Here is a 23,993-nt window from a genome sequence, read left to right as displayed (position 1 = left end):
TAAGAATCTCTATTTTCATGCACTTCAGTCTTCAAGCACTTTGCAACAGTTTATTAAGCCCCACCATCTTTTTTGATGAACATTCTCATTATGAGATGACATGTTTTCATTTTTCTGAAGATGACAACTTAATCACAGTGTGATTCTTGCAATTGGCTCAGAAGGAATGATGGCACATGTACACACTGAATAACATAATCCATTCAAATCCACCTGCCAGTACTTCAGCTCACTCTTGATTATTTCCTCTTTGGCTGACAAGGGGTGAAATACAATGACGCTGGCAGTTAATTCCAATTTTTAATAGAAGTCGCCTTCTGAGTTTGTCCCTGAAAATAGGCGTACTATCTCTTCTCTATGCTGGGTTGTGTCGACCAAAAGGCACTTGAATCACTGTAATGTATTAAAAGTTGAGTTTTTTTTGTATTTCTTAATTTTTACTTTTCTTTCTTTTTTATTAGTTAGCAGTCAAGGTGCTTAATATAAATGGTGATAGCTTGTCTGGCACACTGTGAAGGTAACATATTTATGCCTACCTGCACCTCCATGACTCACTCATGGATCAAAACAAATGAACAAAAAAAAAAAAACTTAAAATGCACTGCCTTCTACAGTTGCACCTTTACTTATGAATTTTTCTACATATGAAATATTTTCTTTTCATGTTTTGAGAATAACATAAAAAATACAGCTATTCAATTGATGGCCTCTCTGATTCACCAAAATTGTTGGAAAAATCAAAAGGTTTGAAAGTCAAGGTTTCTCTAGATTTTGAATGATATCACACCCATAATTACTTTGGCTCTAAGCATTTGTCTTGCAACATTATTGGCCTACACCAAGGGTGTCGGGTTGGTTCGCGGGCCACGTTAACGTCAAGTCAATTTCATGTGGGCCGGATCATTTTAGATATAATATTTAGATTTTTTTTAAATAAATGGATTAAAAGAACTGGTTTAAAAGCCCTTAATATTCAGTTTTTTTATAGATCTAAAACAATGTTTATTTTAGCTTTTTTATATATTTTTAGATTTTACAAAATGATTTGTGAACTAAAAAACACGGAAAAAAATGATTAAAAATTACAATTATTGATTTAAAAGGGGGGAAATCAGGAAATTTAATATACATCTATACTCTTTATTTTAATTTGATCCTAAAACAGAAAGTCGGCACTCATGATTTACTTTCCCGGGCCACACAAAATGATGCGGCGGGCCACCTTTGGCCCCCGGGCCGCCACTTTGACATGTGGCTACACGGACGGTACCCTTGAATATTCTAGCTGTTGTGCACAGGGTGACATTACTGCTTGAGCTCAGCCATGAGGCCATGTTTATTTTTTTGCCCCCTTAGTTTGTTTAGAATTTGTCAAAAGCTGTCTGGCTCAGAGAAGGTTAAGTGATGTTTTGCTTTCAGAGGTCTTGTTAAAATATATGTTGTTGTTTTTTCCCAAGAAAAAAAGTTCCTGCTTCATCTGTTGTCTGTGCACCAATGGTTCCTTTAAAAAAAATCATTCTTAAGTGTGAAAGTGTGCGTGTAAAACTGAAGGTCATGCCATAATACTGAACTGTATATTTGTTGTACCGCAATGCCATCATGTGGTAAACCTCAACCATTCCTCCATTGGTTTAATCTAGAGGTTTACTATACAATATGCCTCACAATTATATATACAGAATGCATGACATTTAACAACAAGTATTTTAAAATATTTAAAGGTGTAAGGGGATCTAGTTTCATTTAATTTGGAAGATTATTTCATTTTTATGGGGCATAAAACTGAAAGGCAGCTTTCCGCAGTTTTGTCCTCACACTTGGAACATTTAAAATGATTACTCCATCTTCGCCCCATATTTAAAAATCTATGCTTTCATAAGGATTCAAAATTTCCCTAAGTTGTGAATCTGTATGTAAATGATTGTATTTCTACATATAATAACAGTGTCATGTGATTTTAGTTATGAGTACCCTAGCCTAAGATTCTGGAATGTTGGCTTCACATGTAAAACACAAACAAGTCTGTTGATAAAATTCCCTCACAAGCACAAACCATATATACACATAATTTCGGCAGAAAATGTGTTATTTCACTAGAGCCACTAGAGAGCAGAATAAACCTGGACCAAAATTACTGAGCCCTCAGCCTTATGCTCATCACTCACATGCATAGTATTTTCAAAAGCTATTTAAAATAATATATTTTATGTTCAAGTGAGGTCTTGAAAGAGTAAAGGTGGAATATTTATTGATGTGTTAAACAAGCATGTATAACACCTTAAATATATATATATGAATGCATTTTTTTTATTTTCTGTATCAATTATCCTCACAAAGGTGGCGGGGGGTGCTGGAGTCTATCCTAGCCAACAATGGGCGCCAGGCAGGGGACACCCTGAATGGGTGGCCAGCCAATCACAGTCACGCTTATACCCAGGTGCAACTTAGAGTGTTCAACCAGGCTACTATGCATTTTTTTAGAATGTGGGAGGAAACCGGAGTACCCGTAGAAAACCCACACAAGCCCAGGGACAACATTCAAACTGCACACAAAAATGTCGTAACCCATCTGGGATCGAACCCTCAATCTCAGACTTGTGAAATTCTGACTTTAAAACTTTAAACTTGGCAGTCAGTAAATCAAAATGAGCAATTCTTGTAAAAACAAAAATACATGTCAAATGAGCCCTTCAGGTAAACTCGTGCATTTCTGAATTGAGCTATGTTGATAAATGAAGGAAAACAAGTTGGCAGTTTGTATCCACATAAAATGTTATTCGGAAACATTGCAGTTTAGTTTGGATTTAAAAAATATAAAGAAGTAAGGTCAAGGGAGCAAAAATGAATGGACGTGAAAGTGTGGAAAGAAAATTGTATGAAGGGCAGAGGTCCACATAACAGGCAGATATAGTGTATATAGTTCTGTATAAAGAAAAGGAGAGAGGAATGGGAATTGGACCATTTGGAGGAGGATCCGAGTGACAAAACCCGTGACCTTCTTTCATTCAAATAATCTCAAATACCCTCTGGGCATAAACTGAGAGAGCTCAAAAAGAAGAGTCATTTTTTACATTTTGCTCTCCCTATTCTTCGTCTCATGCCTTTTTTTACTTCTCAAACATGTTTCTTGAGCAATATTTAGCTGGAATAAATGTTAAATTCCCTTACTTATCCAATAAATCAGTGTTTGGAATAATTTGGGGGGGATTACTTAAATCCTGTTAATAAATCCTTGATGAGACCGACTTCATAATGTGAAGATTTTAAGTTAGTGGTGTGCCTTGAGATTTTTTTCAATGCAAAAAAGTGTGCCTTAGCTCAAAAAAAGTTGGGTAACACTGCAATAAATAACCAAAACTTGACTTTAGAACCGCCAGATCCCCAGGGTCAAGTGAAGATTGCTAATCAAGCGCTCTTTGCTTCACTTTTGATATGGAAGTTATTTAATGAGAATGCCTTTTGCCACAGGGGATGCTCCAAGGTTTAAAAAATAAACAAAAAAAGATGCTGAGCTGATGTTTTTAAAGTTAACCTAGACTAGTCTTTAATACATTCAAAGGCAGTTTGTTGTTGGAAAAAATAATGTTTGTGAGGAAGAGTCAACAAACTCAAGACGACATAAACCACTAGAAGTGTATCATGATTACAGTATTACATTTCATTTATTTATTTTTTTACAAGCAGACAGCAGACGATCAATAAAGTATGCTACCAAATTACGATAGACACGATAGGATTAGAAGGGAAAATGTCTTTCCAATACAGCGAATGGTCCATTTGTTAAATCCCTGAGGAGGGTGACAAAGAACACCAGCTATTAGTGCAACATTGAATCGACCATTAAAGCAGCATGCTGCCTGCTGGTATGCTTAAAGCACAAGTTTGTCTCATCCAGTGTGGAGCACTCTTGAGAGCCAGAGGGTTGCATCATCAATATGGAAATGATTGTGATTCAAAAAAAAAAAAGCCTTGCCGCATGCTCTGCTTTTGCAACATAGCTTTTAAGTGCATCGCATTTGCCAAATTATCTTCACTGTATTGATCATTGACGCTGCCCACAAGACACGTATTAAATGGGGCAAGTTTGCAACTCTGCATTTACAGTATTCGTGTAGACTTTTAAATAGTGTACACTGTAAAACTGTAGATATTGTGCATTCATTTGAATATTAATTTGTTATTTGGGGTTGTTGATTACTATATTTTCCATTGAGTTGACCCGATGTGATCTTGTGTCTCAGCCAATCCCCTGCCTTTCATGTCACCCACCTGTTTCTTATTGTCTCGTAAACCCTTTTCTATTTAAACCCCTTGTCAGTGTCTGATCATATTTTATTTTTATTCTTTTTTTAATTTTCAAGATATATAGAGTGTCATTCTGTTCATTTGCCCTTTAGATCCTCTGTTGTTTTGCTATGGACACCAGTGTGCTGATTTTGCCCACAGTGGGGAAAAAAAAAACGCTGCCAGTAGACTTAAAGTAGAAAAAGTGCTTTCCTAAGGGCCTCACCATCTGCTGTTCAGCATCTTCATCTGATTTTAGATAAATGTCTATAGCGTAGAAACTATTTGGGTAAAATGCGAAGAATGTGTTTATCCTAATTAAAATGATGTTGCTGTATGCAAAAATTTCCGCAAGGTCACATTTATCAAGAGTTTGCCTATGTAACGTAATGCGCATCTGTTTTGTGACAATGATCAGATGAAATGAATTATTAAGTCAGCTATCTTGTGTTTAATTTAACAGTATATTTTAAATCCATCATCAATTCTGCCCATTTAACCTTATTGCCTTACCAATCAAACATGATAATAATGACATTTTGCTTCATTAAACACCGCCCAGTCTTCTCATGTTTATTAAATAGATTGGTAACCTCGTTGTTATTCGTGAGCAGCGCACCACAAATTCTCAAATGTGACAAAATGCAAAAGTACTAGAAGTTGACGAGGATAAGAAGTATTACTGTGTACAGCTATGAGACATAGTGGTGCTTAATATGCTGGCTTTGCAATCAAACATTCATAACATCAGCAACCATATGCCCTGAGGGACAGCATGCTCTCTAATCACCATGCATTTTAATTAAGTACTTGGCAATTAATGCCACAATGGAAATGTGCTGGGATAATCTCCTTACCCTGTGGTAATATAGTAAACAAATATCTGGCAGGGGATGTCCATGCAACAGGCCTGTCCTAGATGTGCTATATTATGCCATAAGTGAGATTGGATTTAAAACATTCAATCCTTCCATTTCTTATCTATACTTACCTAGATTTTCTGTCATCCGCTTTTGCGGCACAGGGCAGCTGGTATCCATTAATGCACATATGTCAAAGTGGCGGCCCAGGGGCCAAATCTGGCCCGCCGCATCATTTTGTGTGGCCCGGGAAAGTAAATCATGAGTGCCGACTTTCTGTTTTAGGATCAAATTAAAATGAAGAGTAAAGATGTATATTAAATTTTCTGATTTCCCCCCCTTTTAAATCAATAATTGTAATTTTTTAATCATTTTTTCTGTGTTTTTAGTTCAAAAATAATTTTGTAAAATCTAAAAATATATAAAAACGCTAAAAAAACATTGTTTTAGATCTATAAAAAAACTGAATATTCAGGGCTTTTAAACCAGTTCTTTTAATCCATTTATTTAAAAAAAATCTAAATATTATATCTAAAATGGTCCGGCCCACGTGAATGCATTCTGCTGCAAAAAAAACAGGGCAGTGAAAAATCACTTTTAAGTTTTCAGTAGATTTTTTTTTTTCAAGTAGAGGTGAAGAAAAATCTTGACTCATTCGGCTTTTTCTGGTGGGGAAACATTCGCTGGTTAAGTCAGAGATGGTGACATCATTTTCTGCCTTACAATCAATAGGCCCCCCTCCAAAATAAAAAATAAATAATTTTTTTTTTTTTTTTTAAACAGCCCCAGCTGCAAGGGCCGACTGTCCACCATATAAACGTGGACAAGCTTTTGGGGTCTTTGGGGACGAGGTGATGTGCCACTGGTGTTTTGATCTTTAATGCGTAACTGTCATAGGACAAATCCCTTTAAAAATGTAGCGACGGCCAGCAAATGTCCATCGCCATAATTCAAGCTCATATTGAATTATTTTTCATGTGACATAAAGACAAATATGTCTGGAGATAGAGACGGGAGAGGGAAAATATAGAGACCTCCTACCTAACTGCTCCTTCAATGTGCTTTGCTCAGCAGTGTGGAAATGAGGGATGATGGCTGTTTCAGTTGGTTCAAACTACTCTTTCCAAAGCACACTCGCCGCACGATGTGACATATTTTATAGCTGATATTTCCCAGCTCGAATCCCGGCTGAGCCTTCTCACTTGGTTTCCGGTTTGTTTCTTGTTTTTGTTTTGCTTTGTTTTCATATAACATTTAGAAGTTCCTTAGGTCAGTCGGAAGGTTTATTGAGAAATAAGTGGACGTTTGAGAATGTCTTGCCTATAGAAACACAAAACGCATACAAAAATCAGTATGTAATCAGATTCACTTGTGTTTAGTTAAGTAAAGCTCTCTTAGATTAGATCTGGTTGACAAAATGGAGTGTTTTGGCCCGTTTTTCTTATTTCGCATCCAACAACATTTGGCAGTGCTACGCAGCTAAAACGGCACATGCACTACAGCTGCACCTCAAAAACCAACAATTAAACTGTATCTTTTCCAGGCACACAGCATACTCTCAGTGAATTATTTATTTCAAACAATATGTAATGTTTAAAATAATATAGGTTAGAATGTCCGAGTTTGTGAGAGGTTATTTTCACTCTCTGAGCACATTGCTCAAACGTAGTGAGATTCCCTATCGTCTAAGAATGTAAACATACTTGTTTGTTGGAGCTAACAACACAGGATTAGAACCAGAAGTAAAATGGGAAACCCATATTTACTGCTGTCTAAATTGTATCTCCTTGATTACAGGTGTCAAAGTGGCGGCCCGGGGGCCAAATCGGGCCCGCCGCATCATTAGTAAATCATGAGTGCCGACTTTCTGTTTTAGGATCAAATTAGTATGAAGATTATAGATGTATATTAGATTTCCTGATTTTCCCCCTTTTAAATCAATAATTGTAATTTTTCAATCCATTTTTTCTTTGTGTTTTCAGTTCAAAAATCATTTTGTAAAATCTAAAAATATATAAAAATATTTTTTGCTTTCCACTTTAATATGGAACATAATTAAAGAAAAAATTGGTTTCCTTTTGCAATGAAAAACAAATGATTAAATAAATGATTTTCCCTTACTAAGAAAAAAAAGCTCAAATAAACATTGTTTTAGATCCATAAAAAACGGAATATTCAGGGCTTTTGATCCAGTTCTTTTAATCCATTTATTTCTAAAATGGTCTGGCCCACATGAAATCAAGTTAACGTTAATGCAGCCCACGAACCAACCCGAGTCTGACACCCTTGTCCTAGATGAATATATAAGGTGGCCCCTTACAGTAGATGTTAAGTTCAATTGTTCTCATCCCTGTTCCACGCTGTCATTTGGCTAAATGTCACTCTGTGGTCAATTGTTACACTGAATATGGCGACATTTTCCTGAGATATACTAATCATCCATCCTGGAAACAAACCAAACTAAGAAATGGAAGGCGGTGTATGTGCTCAGCTCTGCAGGGTAAAATCAAATAAATAGAAGCCCATTTATTACATGCAATCGACCCACAATATTTGATGGACACACTCGGAACCGGTGGTCATATACAAAGGCACAATGATGAATCACAGTGGAATGACAAGAACAGATTGACTGGTAAAAGACTAATGGTAGTGTGGCTTTGACATCCAATGAGCTGTGAGCCAATTACAGCTGGTGGGGAGGGATGTTGTGCATGATGACACAGGCTAATGGAAGGATGCTGCAATGTAGCAATGGTTTGCCAGCATCATGCAAATATTTACCTTTCCTCTTCACTGGAGCTCCACCGATCTCATTTATATCACAACAGCAGGCAGAGTGAAGGACAAAAAGAAAATCCGTTACGCACTTTTGTGTTTTGCTTTTTTAGAAAAGCCATTTACACTATAGAAAACAACATGACGATGGCTCTACTTTATATTCTACTTGCAGGGCTTCAGGCAACAAATGATTCCAAGTTTTACCCGTGGCTAAGTTTATCAAACGACGCATCAGACTATGCAAATTAGGTGTACAGACACATAAAGCAACGCTTTGAATGAGGCATCAGTCGCCGGTTTGATGGGGCAGAGTTGAAAGAAATGCACTTTTAACAGCCAAAACCTTAATGAAGTCTTGAAAAATTCATGAAGGAGATTAACATTAAGGTTGAAATCTTCACCGAGGTTAGTCCTCCAGTGTGCCTGCCTTCTCCTTCAGCCTCCATCTTATTTATTCATAGGACCACCTGCATGTTTTGACACCCAAAAAAAAAACATTTGCACACTTAGAAATTGCCACCCTCTGACAACAATTGAGGGGAGGGCAACTGGGGAGGACCTTAATTAATAAAATGACCCGAAATTAACAATCGGGCAAATAAATTTGAATGTGTTTAGAAGAGATCGCCTGAATAAAAATGAAGGTCTGTATTGCACGACAACAATTCCAGTATATTGTGTGATAGTGAACGTGCTACTATTGCAGGTGACTTCGCTAGATTTGTGTAAAAGATGAATGATGCGGTGATTTTCAGTTGTAGATAAGATACATTATCCAAAATGTTCACTTTTTCCCTTTTATTTCTGTGTAGCCCATCATAGAAATAAGTATGGTTTATTTAGCCATGAATTAACTGTCTCTAACCCTCTATTGGTATGATGCGCAGGTTAATATTTTTCCGACACGCGTCATTAACTGTCACTTTCAGTCACGCTGGAAATGTACTTCAGGATTATTGGATGAACTAAGAGAATCTTGGCAAATGGGGGGAAATGTTTATCTGACTAAATTACATGTATCTTTCATTTTTTGTGTGACAGCTATTACTTTTGCATGAGCAATTATTTTTATTTTTTTCTCCTCTTTCTCCTTTGCCAATCAGTGTTTTTTTTTTTCTTGTTGAAATATGCTGTAGCTCCACCAAAATCCAAAGTGTCAATATTTGACAGGATTTGATGCTCAGAAATCATTAGAGGGAAAAGTGCATTTAGCAAAGCATCTTGATCAATCAGAATATTTGGCTCAATTTTTGCGTAACCATAACTGGAATGTCATGGATTCTATACAAAGACATTTGTTAGTCTCTTCTCATTTCCTTCAGAAATATTTTCCTCAAAGTTGCTGTGTTCCTTCGACATTCTTCCACTGAATTAGACTGGAAAGCGAATATCAAAAGTCCTGAGAGCCACTGGCATAGAAACTCCTCTTAAACACCTTAATGGTGGAAAAGCCAAATGGAGTTTGGTCATACATGAACACACACTCAAACATGCTTCGAGTATGAGTGGCAGCCCAATAAGGCTGAAATGACACTCGGCTAGGCTTGTTAGCACACCCTCTCTGACACCCCCACACAAGCGTGACTTGGCTTTCGGTCAAAGAACATTAAAAGATTTCACTACTCGGAGGCCTTCCTCTCTCTGCTCATAATCACCCTTCCATCTCCCCTCAGGATATTTGTCAGTTCGCTTTTGCTGCTGAAACCCCCCATCAAGGGTCCGTGAGGAACTCATTTTCTTACAATAGTAACACAGTGTGGGGGGAAAAACATTAGTATTTCCCTTTTATTTGTCTTGGTTACATGAGGTCAAGGTGACTGTAGGGTTGTACTTCCTGTGGCCACCGTTAGTTAGTATTTCCCCCAACTGGGTTGCTGTACCTGAAGGCAATCAAGACTCAGAAGACTCATAAATAACTGTAGTGGCATTATATACCTCACTCTTTATAGTCTCTGGCTTCATTTATACTGCATGCTACAGCACGAGAGCTGTGACATTCTCCAGTAAAAGAAAGTGTGGTATGATAAGTGTAAGAAGAATTGGGATTGCCTTTATGAGTACCATCGGAGTTATGCTTCAGTTTAGAGACAAGAAGAGGAGTGTCATTAGGGTCATTTGAATTAAGAGTATTATGGGAGTACATTAAAATTTCAACAGATTTAAAAGTGTACGTAGGAATAATGATATTTTACTTCTATTTGTTGCGTTATTCACAAATACAGCCTCCATCCCGAAAGAAATCAAACAAAGGTTCAGAATGTGAGCACTTTGAGTAATTCACCTCAGCCTGTCAGCTTCTCAGTGGCAACCCCTGATTTCAGCCTCATTTAGAGATAGTTATCCCCTTGTCAGACTGCTGACAGCACAGTGAGTAAAGTAGGTGGGTGAGGGAGTACGATGTAAAATCTGCCTCTACCTTGAGGGAGACTGCTCGCTTAATTAATTGAACAATTGACTCTGAGCAACATCGGGATGAGACACTCCAAACATATCGATTTTCTTCTCATTCTAAGATGAACACAATGGAACGGTTCCCTTTACGTGTCTCATCTGTAACATAGCGCCTGTGCTGATTAATTTTCAAGTGAGAAAACTTTATGTGAAGTGCAACTGGAATTATTAAAGCAAAGTAATGCCAGGCAGAACACATTGCACACCCCGGACTGGTTGACAGACAATGGCACTTAATCCATTTGTCGAATTTTAATCTTTCCACCATCCCTAATCTGAAATTCCCATTTCAAACACATGCATGCTGTCAAATGTGACAGGTTCAAATTAACAAAGTGATGTGGTGCCGCTCCACTCTTAGAATGAGGAGCAATAGAGCAGGGAAAAGGTATCGGTGGAGGTGATGGTGGTCAGAAAGGTGCTTACCGTGACCCTTTCTCCGTCCCTGGAGACAATAGGCAGCATTATTCTCTCACATGTACAGATCAGCCAGGTCAAAAGTTCCCTTTTCTTTATAAAGGACTAATGCCTTCCCCCTTTGAGTAGCCCCCATGAGGGCAGAGAGTAGAAAGAGAACTCGTTAATTGGGAATCCTGAACTGAGGTGCTGCGGCGATCCACAAAGGCTTTGAAAGAGAAACTTTTAATGTGAAAGTCAGTCCCTAGAACCAAAACATTGGGAGTGTTCCAATTTAAAGCACTCTCCACTCTCTCTTCCTTTGTTTGGCTTTCCATACTAAAGATAATATATTTGTCTACAAATGTGTACAAGAGGACATACCTGAGGGACCAGTTAAAGTGATCATGGTGTGACAGTGAAGGTCACTAATGAAGAACAGACGCCAACATGATGTTGGGCAAGAAACCACAATGAAGACAGACTCCATCATCACCTGACACCTTGTGAATCTGGGCCAGTGGTTTGCCTACTGTGAACACTTTCTACAGTCATCAGCCGCTGCGCCATGGCAGAATAAGTAGGCCTTATGCTTTGAAAGGGGTAAAAAAATCATCTTTGATGAAAAATGAGGCTTGAATTGTTGTTTCTCCGCCTCCAATTACCATCAATAGAATTTGATGGTGATTTAGTTTGCTCAATGGTCCTTATTTAATTTGCTTTCTAAAATGAGTCAACTTGAGCAGTTTAGAACTGCAGGGGAGGCAGCTGGACTTTCAGCTGATTCTGGCCCAGTACCATATGATCCAGGACAGCTGGCCGTACCCAAAACAAGTCCCCAGTGTCCCCCTCTTGGACGGAGACTCTCATGATTTCTTGGCTCACTGCCCAACCATGTACCACATCTGCAATGGGAGAAATAATGAATAGTGATATGTGGGTTACCCTGTGTAGATCCATGAAAGCATTAAACAAGTATAACTGCAAAACCACAAACCACTTCAAAAAAGTCGTTACCCCTTAAAACAAAACTGTCAGTATTTTACAGTAAACCTCAGGGGGTACTTCAGTCAATTTGATAGATTGGACTTCAAAGTGTGTTTTTTATTAAGAACATATTTGTAACTGACTAATCCCATTACTCTCCTTGTTTTGTCATTTTTTTGTGATGGATTTTATTGGTGTGAATGTAAAATTGTCACTAGTTAATATAATCTGAAAACCACCAACAACATAATTTTGTCTCTTCTTTAGGTCCACAGAAAATGGCTATCTTTGGTTGCCACCAGGTGTAACACAAGTCATAGAGGAACACACACCAGCAAGCTTAAAGTCTGTCACTTGACAAAAGGTGAGAATCACAGCGGGCTGTTTACTCTTTAATCGCTTCTCAAGGACAAAGTCCTTTATCAAGACTGACCAATGGCTAGTGCCCCCCTCCCTCACCTTTCTCTCTCTCTGTATCTGAGTTATGGTGCGCGTGCTGATACTCCTTAAAAGGCAGCGGGAAAAGAGAGAGTTGCGGCGTATGCTTAACACTAATCTGACGCCTTGCGACACCCCCATCCATCACTGCCTCACCCCACGTCCCCCGGCAACTTCTTTTTTGGGACTGTGATTCCGTCAGTCACTTGGCAAAGCTACTGACCATATAGTACAAATATACTAGAGATGCTCTTGCTCTGACTGTCAATTGAGAAATAAGTCTTCCGAATTCTAGGTTATGTGGCATTTTGGGTTGCGATATATAATAGATTGAATTGAGAAAACTGATTCTAACTAATTTGGTTTGACACATGGCTTCTTCAATTAAAAAGTAGCTTTTCAAATTACCGTGGCTAACCTAGATTATTGCTATTGTGAATATTGGATTTGATACCTAATATGTTTTGATTATGTGAATCGTAGTTCACTTTACTATTTTTTTTACACTAAGAATAATGCCAGAAGGTAGGTACCAATAACATGTACCCTCCTGCTGCATTTGTGCGAAATATCTGTGTTCAACTTTTAAGTTGCAGAGTGGTAAGTAAAATTGTGAGCAAACTAAAGCACGATCATCATTTTTGCAATTTCCAATTACTCCAAAAATATTCGCCTTGGTTCAATAAAGGTATGCAAACACTTGGCACTCAACAACCATAAACACAGATAGCACACTAATTGCCCAATAGCAATTTGAAGTAGGCTCTCCAAAGGCTGAATTTAAGCAACAAAGAATCATTCAAGGTTACACAGTACATCCTGTGCACTTTGCTTCTCAAGTGTCCAGTAGAATGTTCTCAGTAATTTATTTATCGCACGCGTTGCGTGGGCTTGTGGATATTACGACTCCATTTCATTGCAGCCCTGTGTCATTGGTACGCTCGGTGGCTTGGAGTCCTCTGGTCAAATATAATTTTGTCATCAACTCGGCTGGATGTCACCGAGAGCGATTTGGAACCTATGCCATTCCAAATGAGCTGGAATTAAGGGAATTACGCAATTAGGGGATATTTATTCACCACTGCATACTGCCCAGGGATGCAATTAACTTGTTTAATGCGGCAGCGTGAGTCAGAGGTGCTGGAAACATTTAGTGAGTCTAGAGTTAGTGACAAGGTTAAAGTATAGCTTTTATGTCGCTTGGGGAATTGCTTTGAAATGCAGTCATTTTTTTTAAAGATAGTGCTAGTTGAGGAGTTTTGACATCATTTCCCCCAATGGATGGAAGCCAAACATAAGATATAATGTAGTTTGTGTACATCTTTTTTTTACTTGTTGCTGAGACACTAATCCAAATAAAAAAAGGAAAAAAAAAAACATTATTAGTTACCCACTGGGGTTTTCTTTGGCAACACAAGCTTGGTCCCAAGCTGAATTGTTGTGCCACAAACTCCAATTAAAAAGTTTTATTCACTGTGTTGTTTCCTTGGCACAATGCATCATATACTGCAAGGCAGCACAATTTAGTCACAGCATCTGATTTTTTTTTTAAAGGAGAAAAAAAAAGTTTGCATTCGTGTGATTTCCTATTTTGTTTCCCTCTAAAATTGTGTTAATAGTCAGAATTCCTGGGCCACAACAACCAAATGAGCAAAATATAAAGCATCAGTCACATGTACAGAAACAGTTGAATCGTTTGTTAACAATTTATTTTAAAAAAATGCAAAACTTTGCATACTGGGCTGCACGGAATGCCAGTTTAAAGAAATGCTTCTGAAAGATTTGTTAGCTTTTCAGTCTTGTCAGGCATCATTTTGTCCCTTGCCAGCAATCACTGCTATACTTACCAGTCAAAATGAATAGGATGTCTATTTCCCTCTATGACTGACAATGAATTAAACATCACTTTGAGAATAAAGGTAGAGTAGGGTCACCCCTACTCTGAAACAATGTATAGTTGTCTGCAGGGGGTGAACAGATGACATCATCTTGTTTATTGTTAGCTATCTCATTTTATGACCGTAAATAATGGGATCTTTGTTGGGCATTTCTCCAAACGGATGCCCTATCATGACATCCAGAAGAGCAGCATTTGAATTCAAATTATTTCATCGCAGGGTGATTACATTACAGCACCCTCCCTTCACCTGCACTTACCTTCATTTAGCTGCTGTTGATATTCTGAGCCACTTGCCAGCTGCTGTGCTCACATGCATGCAGAGCTTGATGTGGGGGGGCTGGGTCAACTTGTAACTCTGTTATATTTTTGATTGAACATTTCAGTGTTATTTGCTCTTGCTGACCTGTTGGGAAAAATATTTTAAAAACACCAATGTGGTCATATTGCCTTATAATACGGTACAGTGATTTTGTGAGCTGGCTGCTGTGACGGGGGGCTCAAAAGCCAATGGTTGCTATAGCGACAAGAATAGAAAATGATTGGTGGAACTGATGCCAGTGTTCTACTACAGTAGTCCAATGTGTTGCTTTGCCCGCTTTTATTGCCTTCGTCCCTTAACTATGAAATGTAAATATACTCGTTTACATACGTGCATACATTTTCTCTAACGCTTATCTTCACAAGGATCGTGGGGAGCGCTGGAGCCTATCCCAGTGATATGACCAGTGATATAATATCTTTAATTTTTGGAGTAATGTCTTATGGTTCATGTGTTATATGAGAGTAACTAAAATGTATTAGCGAAAATACCCATCTCTAGTAGCTTCACACGGATTCTTCCTTTTGATTTAAGTTAAATTATTCACACGCCTTCTGGATTCGCTCTTTGTAGAGGATTTTTATTGTGTGCCACCCGCATATGCTGGCTTTGTTATGTTTTGTTGGCCAACAAAACTGAAATAAAGCACAGTTCCATTTAACGGGAGGTTGCCAGACTAGGAGTCAGACTGCCAATCTTTTGGTAGGGGGTTCAAAGATGCAAGCAGCAAGTGCTCTCTGACAAAACAAAACTGCATGCTGGCATTTGGCATTCTGCTCCAGGCCTCCACGTCTTCATCGTTGAAATTCGACTTCCCCTAAGACAGTATTTCTATCATTATTCTCGGCCCAAACTATAATTTGGTCAATAACAAATCGTGAACACATTTTTAATCAGTTTCATTCAATCCAGTGTTGTGAAGGGTCGGCACATTTGTGACAGGTAAAGCTATGTGGTAATTGATTTCAACCATTTGGAGCACATGGACCTCTTTTTTTATCCAGTCACGAAAATACTTTTTAGTATTCTGATGATGTTATCTTGACTGAATTTATTTCACACCGAGCAGGAATAAAATGTGACTTCCAAATGTAACACATTCTGCAAACTAAGTCCTACATGCTGTTGGGATGCTTGCAAGTCTTTAGTAGATGTTTATTTTCGTATTTATTCCAAGAGGAACATTTCTATTTAGGGTATGTGGTTCAGTTATTAAAATGGATGCAACAAATTAGGAAATGGGAGAATAATGTAATATGTTCAGAGATATTAGTCAGTTCAGTTTAGTAGTACACCACAACATGCCCTCTATACTGAAAACCTATGTTATGCCTCCTTTAAGAATGACAAATGACATATTTTATAGTTCATTATAATGTATCATTTCCATTTGTTAAAAAAAATCTTATATCAGGACAAGCGCCACATTCCTGCGTACCTGCAGAAGAGATAACTTGAGACTTCAAAGGTTTTTCTTCATAGCACAATCATTTTAAGCCTCCATTGGAATGCTGCTGGTCCCTCTTCTATCTCGATATAGCCATCACAAAACGAAGGGGGAAAAATGTCGGGACGTTATGTCCAATTAAAGGATTAGACCAATATCCCTCGGGCACATAGAAAAGCCCCATTTATTTCTTTTCGTTGAATTTCCATTTGAGCTCTTTCGATTTTATTTAATTTTGCACTTCAATTTGTACTCATTAGGAGGGGAAGGGGGGAGAGAGTTAGGGGCATCTAAAATCACAGAGCGAGTGGTTTTCGGAGCTCTACCTCAGCATCGATCGCCACCCCCGTGTGCGCATTATCATCGTAATCTTGCCACGCTTACTCCATCAAAGTAGACAGGGTACACATCCAATATAACTCATGTAGTAGTACACAGGCCTATGATGTCCTCAACATTACGTACACAACTCGGGCTTTGTAGAGGATTTCACGCTATCATTTTTCTTTGGATTTGAGTCAGGAAGACAGTAATTTGCTTAACATAGATGATATACAATTTGTGCTGTTCAGTGTTTGGATAAAAATAACATGGCGAGCTCCAGATAGAAGAAAAATCTTCTCACTGGAGAAATTGGTGAATTTCGGCAAAGAATGCCAAGATTGCTGAGGAAAGTCGAGGGATATTGCTGAGGAGAATGTTCGAGTTGAGCCTTGTGTAAGTATCGAGAGGCATGTGGGAAAGGGGTGTTGAGGAGTGTGAGAAAAGGGTCTGCAAGACGAATGTCAGAAAATAGTTTCAGGTATTTTTATATCCTGATTGAAGGGACGGTTTTATTTCGGAACGTAAACATTTGATCACATGTGACAGAAAGACAAGTCCCAGAGGACTGTTTCCATTTTGGTGATGTAAAAAAAAATACAAAGGCCTCTTTTTGAGCTAGCAAAATCACTGATGCGATTTTTCAAAGCACACATTTGATGGTAAAAGGCATTCTATTGAATGAAACCATTTCTTAAGGCATGGACACGAGTATGGGCTACCACATGTGGTAAGTTATTATTCTAATTAGATTCAGCAGCGTATGAATACAAAAGAGAAGAGAAGCAGTTTGTACTCCCTACTCCTCTAATAACTCAACATCCCATCAGACCAATTACCATCCACACCCAGCTGTGGAACTCAATGAAGAAAGATTCTTGTATTATTGTTTTTCTGTTGTATTTGCCAGACTATATGCCACACATTTTTCATAGTTTGGGTGCGCCTGCGACTTATGTATGTATGTGTGTATGTATATTTATATATATATATATATATATATATATATATATATATATATATATATATATATATATATATATATATATATATGTATGTATATATATATATATATATATATATATATATATATATATATGTATATATATATATATATATGTATATATATATATATATATGTATATATATATATATATATGTATATATGTATATATATATATATATATATATATATATATATATATATATATATATATATATATATATATATATATATGTATATATATGTATATATATATATATGTATATGTATATATATATGTGTATATATATATATGTGTATATATATATATATATATATATATATGTATATATATATATATTTATTTTCTCTATGACAACCAATTATGTTGCTTTTTGTAGGCTACAGATACCTGATCTGTTAACAGATTAGCCTGTTGTCCATTTTACTATTGTTCCTTTAACATGTTTCTTCTTGGTCTCTGATCAAAGAAAAAATTACCTCCCAAAAATGCTGTATATTTTCCTCTTCATTATGTATTCTTTGGCCGTCGCGACTTATAGTCCAAAAAATACGGGAATTGGAGATGTTAATGTACCAATCTAACAGCTGAGCTGAATACCCCAGCACTTGAATTATTTTATTGGACCATGTTGTTTTCCATGCTATTTTGCAACCACTTTTTTAAATTGGTAAATATGTTCTTTTATCAACCACTACTTTTTCAGCCTCATTTCGCCCGCCTAATAACTACCAATACTTATTTGATGCAGTCTATGAATGAGACTGTCATTCTTAGGAATGTAAAAACAACATAAATGGGCAGTGCTTCTTGTAAGTACCTAAAAACATCACTTGTATAGGAGAGAAGGAATATTAAGGTACCTTTACACAAGGTTGCATCATAGCGCAGATGGCAGGACTCGGGTTTTCTCTTTTGTGAAGCTGACAGTTGCGAAAAGTAGCAGCATTAGCTCAGAGAGATAAACGGATCCCTGTTGCATCAATAGCATATGTGAGCAAAACAAACAAACCTGTTAGGATTCAAACATCCAAGCCTCTCTGGGCCCAATCAACTCTATGCAAATCAACTTTTTCTTTTTTTCTTGAGCTTGGTAAAATATTCAGCAGGCCATTCATAGTGCCACTTTGAGTTTAGTAACATTTGCTTTAAAGGTAAGATTAATTTTTCTTAAGTAGATTTTGAGTTATGTGTTGTGAAGATGGTGTCAAAGCAGCTGCATTTTTCATTCATTTGAATTTTAAAAATCTGGAAATATAAACTGTTATGGGACTGTTTGATTTATAGTTCAACTTGCAAAATAACTTACTCAGAAAAAGTCATTTCAAGTGCAAGATTTTATTATCGCAATAAAATAAAAATTAATGGTGTGGGGAATGTTTAAACATTTTTTAACCAATGTACGTGTATAAAAAATTTAAACAAATCGGAACTATTTGGATGAAGAAGAATGTTCCATAGCCAATTAGGTGAATTGACAAAATGCTGTGGAGGCGGTGTAATGCTCCTGATTGCCGTAAAAATGTACATTTAAGTGCACATAGTTGCAGTTTCATTTCACCATCATATCTCCTGCACAATTGTGTGGGCTGAAAATCACATAAAAGTGATCTAATTAAAAAAAAAACTTTACAGCCTGGCCAGCAATATGGTATCGGATAATCGTAAAATCATTTGCATGTAAGTTCATTAAATACTATAAAATTTCCATTGGTGTGATTCTGAGTGGAGTTGTTTGTGAGTATGTTACTTGAAAGTGAACAGCTGTGCTGGTTCCAGCTCATCCACAATAAGAGGAAGAAGCAGCACTCTCGAAAAAGGAGAGATAGAAAATTATTTTTATATCCCATCAAATTGGAGGTCAGTCAGCATCACAGATTGGATTGTTAAGAGTTTATACAAGGGGACTTTCAGTAGGTTCATTTCGCAAGATTCGTACCCTCCTACTTTGATGGCCTCATAGTATGTTGGAAAAAAAACAACAACAACAACAACAACAACAACGGCTTCTCCAGGGCAGACGGCAAAAAATTACCGGCCACTCCTGAGCACCACAACAGTTTGTCAGTAACCTTGAAACAATGTCCCTGGTGACCTTTCCCTCAGTGGCCCATTTAACTCAAGTCTCTCAGACGATATTCATGTTTGTCATTAAGTTTGACATTTGCGCCAGGGTAAACTTGTGCATGTATCTGTGCCAGCGTTTCAAATAAGTCACATACGAGGCTAAGGGTGAGCGAGCCGAGCAGTTGTTTAAAAGCATCACGACATGACCTCTTTTCTCTGACAGGGGTTACTGATACCTTCCTACAACAAATCTACAGACAGGAAGTCAATGCAGCCAATGTATTTTTAGTCCAGTTGATGGAGACACTAGTGTTTTGGTGTTGTTTTTCCGTACTCTTTTTTTCAAGCACAAAATAAGTTGTGTAGACGGTGACAGCTATCCGTGACTGGAAAAGTTTGGTCAAAAAATGTTGCTCAATCGACTGCAACTGTTTGCAGATTATGTCTACCAAGAGTATTGCTTGGTACCAAAATTTTGTATCAATTTGGTACCGTTTCCAAAGCAACTCGTGGTAAAATTTCAGTGCCTGAATTTTTTTCCATAAACAAGCACTGCGAAGAAATATTTGTCCAGTAAATTTTGTTTCAAAATGAACCATGTTACTTGAATCCATAATCATTCTGCTCTTGCTACTTCCCCACTTCAGTTAAACAAATAGACTCCTCCATTTATAGCATAAATTGATGCTAACTGTTTTTGATATTAACTCACAACAACAGACATCACGCCTTGAAAACAGAGACTATTGGCAAATTATTTAACCTGCCCAACTGTTGATATGAGAATTGATGTAAATAAATTAGAAAGACATCGATTTAGATGTTGGCCTGCACGGGAACTGGCCTCAGAGCAGAAATACCAGATTAAAGTGAATTGTCCTTAAATGGTATTGTTTTCTCGTCCTAATTTGGAATCCATAGGCTCATCTGTTTTCCACAGGTAGTTGCAGGGTTATCTTGTAAGAGCACCAGCTAAGTTAAAGAAAATCGATAGCAAGCCATCACAAAACAAAACAAAAAAAGCCACAAGACAAACTGAACCAGACAGATGTAATGACAACAACATGCTGTTATTATCATTCCTCCGTCTCTGCGCGAGCCTGGCGGCAATGACGTCCGTGCTTTGGATTCCCAAGTGACTCTCCCGCTAAGACGAATACCACAGCGAGCCAATATTGCGCTTGTGTGACATTGTAATCTTCCAATGATTTGCCTGACTGACTTATCATTTGTGCTTTACAGCAAAGCACGTCTCTCGCTGTCAAAACCTTTTCTTTTGGACGGGCTGTTTTCCTGGCAGCCTGGACGGGCGCGCAAATTGAATAGACGTTGCGCGTGAGGATGGATGCTTGGCTCGGTTAGGATTTTTTTCTCCTTCATTTTATGTATGTGCCCACTCCCAAAGGATTTGTATTCAAATATATCATTACAGCTCTCCTTTTGACCGTCCATGATCCATATCAATTTCCCACTTTGGCATAAAGTAGTTTTACTTGAAGCAAAATCATTTTTTTAAAGAGTCCAAGATTCAATCTGTGTGTTATCTGAGTATTTGGAGAAAACCCACACAAGAACTGTGAGGACATGTTGACAAAACTGTAACAGGTATTTGGATTAAAGGAGAGGAGAAGGAAGTTACTGGAATTTTATCAAACGGACCCACACAGCACCAGCACAATTCTTCTCAGTATACTTAGTTTTAAACATTTCAAGGATAATCTGCCAGGGTGATAAACAGCATGGGCCACTGCGCAAAGCTTTTTGTACATTGTCGGACAGCAGAGAGTGTAAGTAAGGAAAGGACGAAGATGCCACAGGTTAAATCTCATAGGTGAAAATTGGGATGATAGTGCTGACCAGGATAAACTATGCTCAAACTTTTTAATGATCTAAAAGGGATGCAATCTGTCCATTCATAATAAAGAACCTCAAAGAAAAGAGGAATCAAACTAAGAACATTGACCAGAAATCTTCAACATTAAACCAAAAAAAGAGTGTGAAGTAAACCCTTTAAAATCCAATTGTCCATTGGTGTGACTGTGTGGTGTGGCTTTCTACAGCTTGCCAGTGAGAAAAGAAAGGAAAAGCCGTGCAAAAATGAATACTACATGGAAAAACAATTGTTAAACATGCATGCCAGCAGTAGGATGGAGTGGAAATCTGCTGTCACCATAGCAACTGTAGCATTTGGAGCTGTGACCTTACCAGAACATGATCACATCAGCTGAATGATAAAAGAGAAAAGGCCATTTTGTATTAAGATCCTTACAAGTAGACAAAATCTATATAAATAAGTAGTATACTATAGGTCAACAGAGAAGCCAGTAAATGTGTCATCCGTGGCAAATCGATAAATCCTGGACTGAAGTTACAATTTTCTCAACCATGTCGGCTCCATTTGGCTATGAGTACAGTAGACCGGAACAATCTGAACTTCAACTGATGTTTTCTGGAAATCCGTCTCAGAAGCTAAACCAAACTCCAGGTTTGGCCAATTTCTGTCTTCATTTACTCATTGGGAAGTCACTGTAATTAAAACCATGTATCGTGCTGCTTTGGGGCCATTATATTATATTATTTTCACTTTCCAATTGGAGTTTTTTAGTCATTAAAAACAACTTTGAAGTCAACCAGAGGCCAGAAACACATTACCATGTCCACCTTTTTTAATTACCTGGCTTTATATGTTGGCAGTTTGGTGAATCTGGGACTCTTCGGATGCTTCAGCTGGATCTTTCAGTGACGAGTCAAGCCATCCTTGGAGGACCTCACTGCCTGGATTAAGGAGACAATCTCAATTCTATTTAAAACCACTGGTCGCACCAAAAATGGGGAGAAGTCTGAAAAAAGCTCAGGGCTAAAGGTTAATCTTCTGCGTCTTGCCACAATCACTAGAAAAAGGTGAGTGACTGAATCTGCCATCCAATGCTGCGTAGAAATTACCTGGCCCAAGACAGATGACTGACAGGGAAGCAATTTAATGGCCTGACCGTGAGTGATGTCACACACTGTGTTCTTCCCTAACACATACATATTGATCTATAACCTGTCTGGTAAATCTGAAAGCCTATATTCATTTATTATCCGGCAGAGCTCATGTTCTAGCCTCAAGTACACAACCACACATTACACATTTAGAACTTGAGTCACTCTAAAACCCATATTACCACAGAACCGTTAAAGGGGAATTAAACATTTGTGTCATAAGAAAAAAATGAAAATTAAATCATTGGATTGGACCTTCCAGCACTTTGCTCCACCCCTCCTTGGTTCATTACCAGCCCACTGCAATTGTCTAAACTGCGAGATCTTTGCCTCCACGCTTGTTATATTGTTTTTTTTTCTGTTTTCCAAGGCATATTTAGCCTTGGGTATGTAGTGCCGTTTTTCACGCTGACCTCCAACCACACCTCTTATTTAAGGCTACCATATTTTGCTGTTTAATACATATAATATAAATGGCGCACAAACGGGAAGGTACGATCCACTACGCACTCTTTATGCCGTGACGGGGTGCATCATTGTTTTGCAGACTAAAACGACTTACTGCTCAGGTTAAAACTACTTACTGCTGAATAAAGTCTGACTTGGAATTTGAATGAACTTAAGTATCTATAATTATGCCCCCATGAACACCATACAAATCTTGCCAAAAAAAGCTGAGTTGCCGTTTAATATACCTGGGTATATTAAACGGCAGGGGTATATTAAATGGCGCACAAACGGGAGGCTCAAAAAAGCAAAAATCATTTTATATACCCGGGTATATTAAACGGCAAAATACGGTAGTTCCTTTAAATGTGTTATGCAATGTTTTGGAGGTTCCTAATGGATTGTTGGTGAATTATTCTCTTCGGTTACTTCCAGACATTTAGCATCACCAAGCCGCTGCACACCACCGAGACGCCAAATGACTGACAGCCGGCTGTCAGCCGGCCGCGCTCGGCTTGGGTCGGCCCCCCGCCCTCTCTCCCGGAGTGCGTGTGGGAGGAGGATGAAGTTTCTCCCCTCAACCCGCAAAAGGCGCGCTCATTCTCAGACGCGCTGAGACGAGGTAGGAAAAAAAGACGATGCCAGGCGATTCTCGCTCATACTTGCCCCACGCTCGCTGGATTTGCTGATTGGTGACGTTATTCCACTTAAGTTCTTTGGCGTGGTCGTGCAGAGAGGATGCTCCCACAGGTCATCAGGATCCTTTACGTCTTGTCGTTCTGTTTTTTCCAGGGAGGCTTTATCAGGTAAAGTGTCAGCATGTGTTCTACTTTGTTTGCTTGATTATTGTGTGAACTTTTTTTTACTCATGCCATTTTATATATAATCTATATATTTTTTTAACTTGTTTAGATTCTCCGTCCGTTTTATTCTCCATCTAGGCACAAATCCACGTCTTGCCTTTAACACAGCATTCAGTAAAACAAAATGCAAATTACAATTAAAGAATTCCTTCTGAGGCATCATGATAAATTATGATTAGATAAATCATAGTACAATAATCCCTCGAATATTGTGATTAATGTAGACCAGACATGACCACGATAATCAAAAAATTGCATAGTCAACCCTATTATATTATATTTTCTTCAGTTCTGAGTCCTAGTAGCAAGAATGGGTTCCGCTTGCAAGTTTCAGCGTGGATTTTCACATTTTTATGAACTTTAATATTTTTTTAAATAATTATTAGCAGAAAAAAATCGCAAAAAAGTGAATTCAAGATAAGTGAAGTTGCGATAATCGGGGA

General features: G+C 37.9%; 1 protein-coding gene across 5 annotated transcripts in view; it reads left to right on the top strand.

Annotated features, from left to right (window-relative positions):
- The window catches only part of glra4a (glycine receptor, alpha 4a), a 49,038-nt gene that overhangs the window by 4,456 nt on the left and 20,589 nt on the right, over positions 1-23,993 (top strand). The window contains exons 3-6 of one of the 5 annotated variants that reach the window (XM_077608616.1): positions 12,027-12,123; positions 21,950-22,118; positions 22,192-22,246; positions 23,123-23,493. In XM_077608616.1, the coding sequence (XP_077464742.1) occupies positions 23,426-23,493 (68 nt within the window). In that variant the 5' untranslated portion in view covers positions 12,027-12,123; positions 21,950-22,118; positions 22,192-22,246; positions 23,123-23,425. Of the gene's footprint in view, positions 1-12,026; positions 12,124-21,949; positions 23,494-23,993 lie in introns of those variants that run through there. The other 4 variants (XM_077608615.1, XM_077608617.1, XM_077608618.1 and 1 more) reach the window with 4 other exon arrangements.

This window comes from Stigmatopora argus, chromosome 9 (assembly GCF_051989625.1).
Source record: "Stigmatopora argus isolate UIUO_Sarg chromosome 9, RoL_Sarg_1.0, whole genome shotgun sequence".
Taxonomy (NCBI): Eukaryota; Metazoa; Chordata; class Actinopteri; order Syngnathiformes; family Syngnathidae; genus Stigmatopora; species Stigmatopora argus.
The sequence above is the reverse complement of the archived record's forward strand: the minus strand, read 5'-3'. Positions and strand labels throughout refer to the sequence as shown.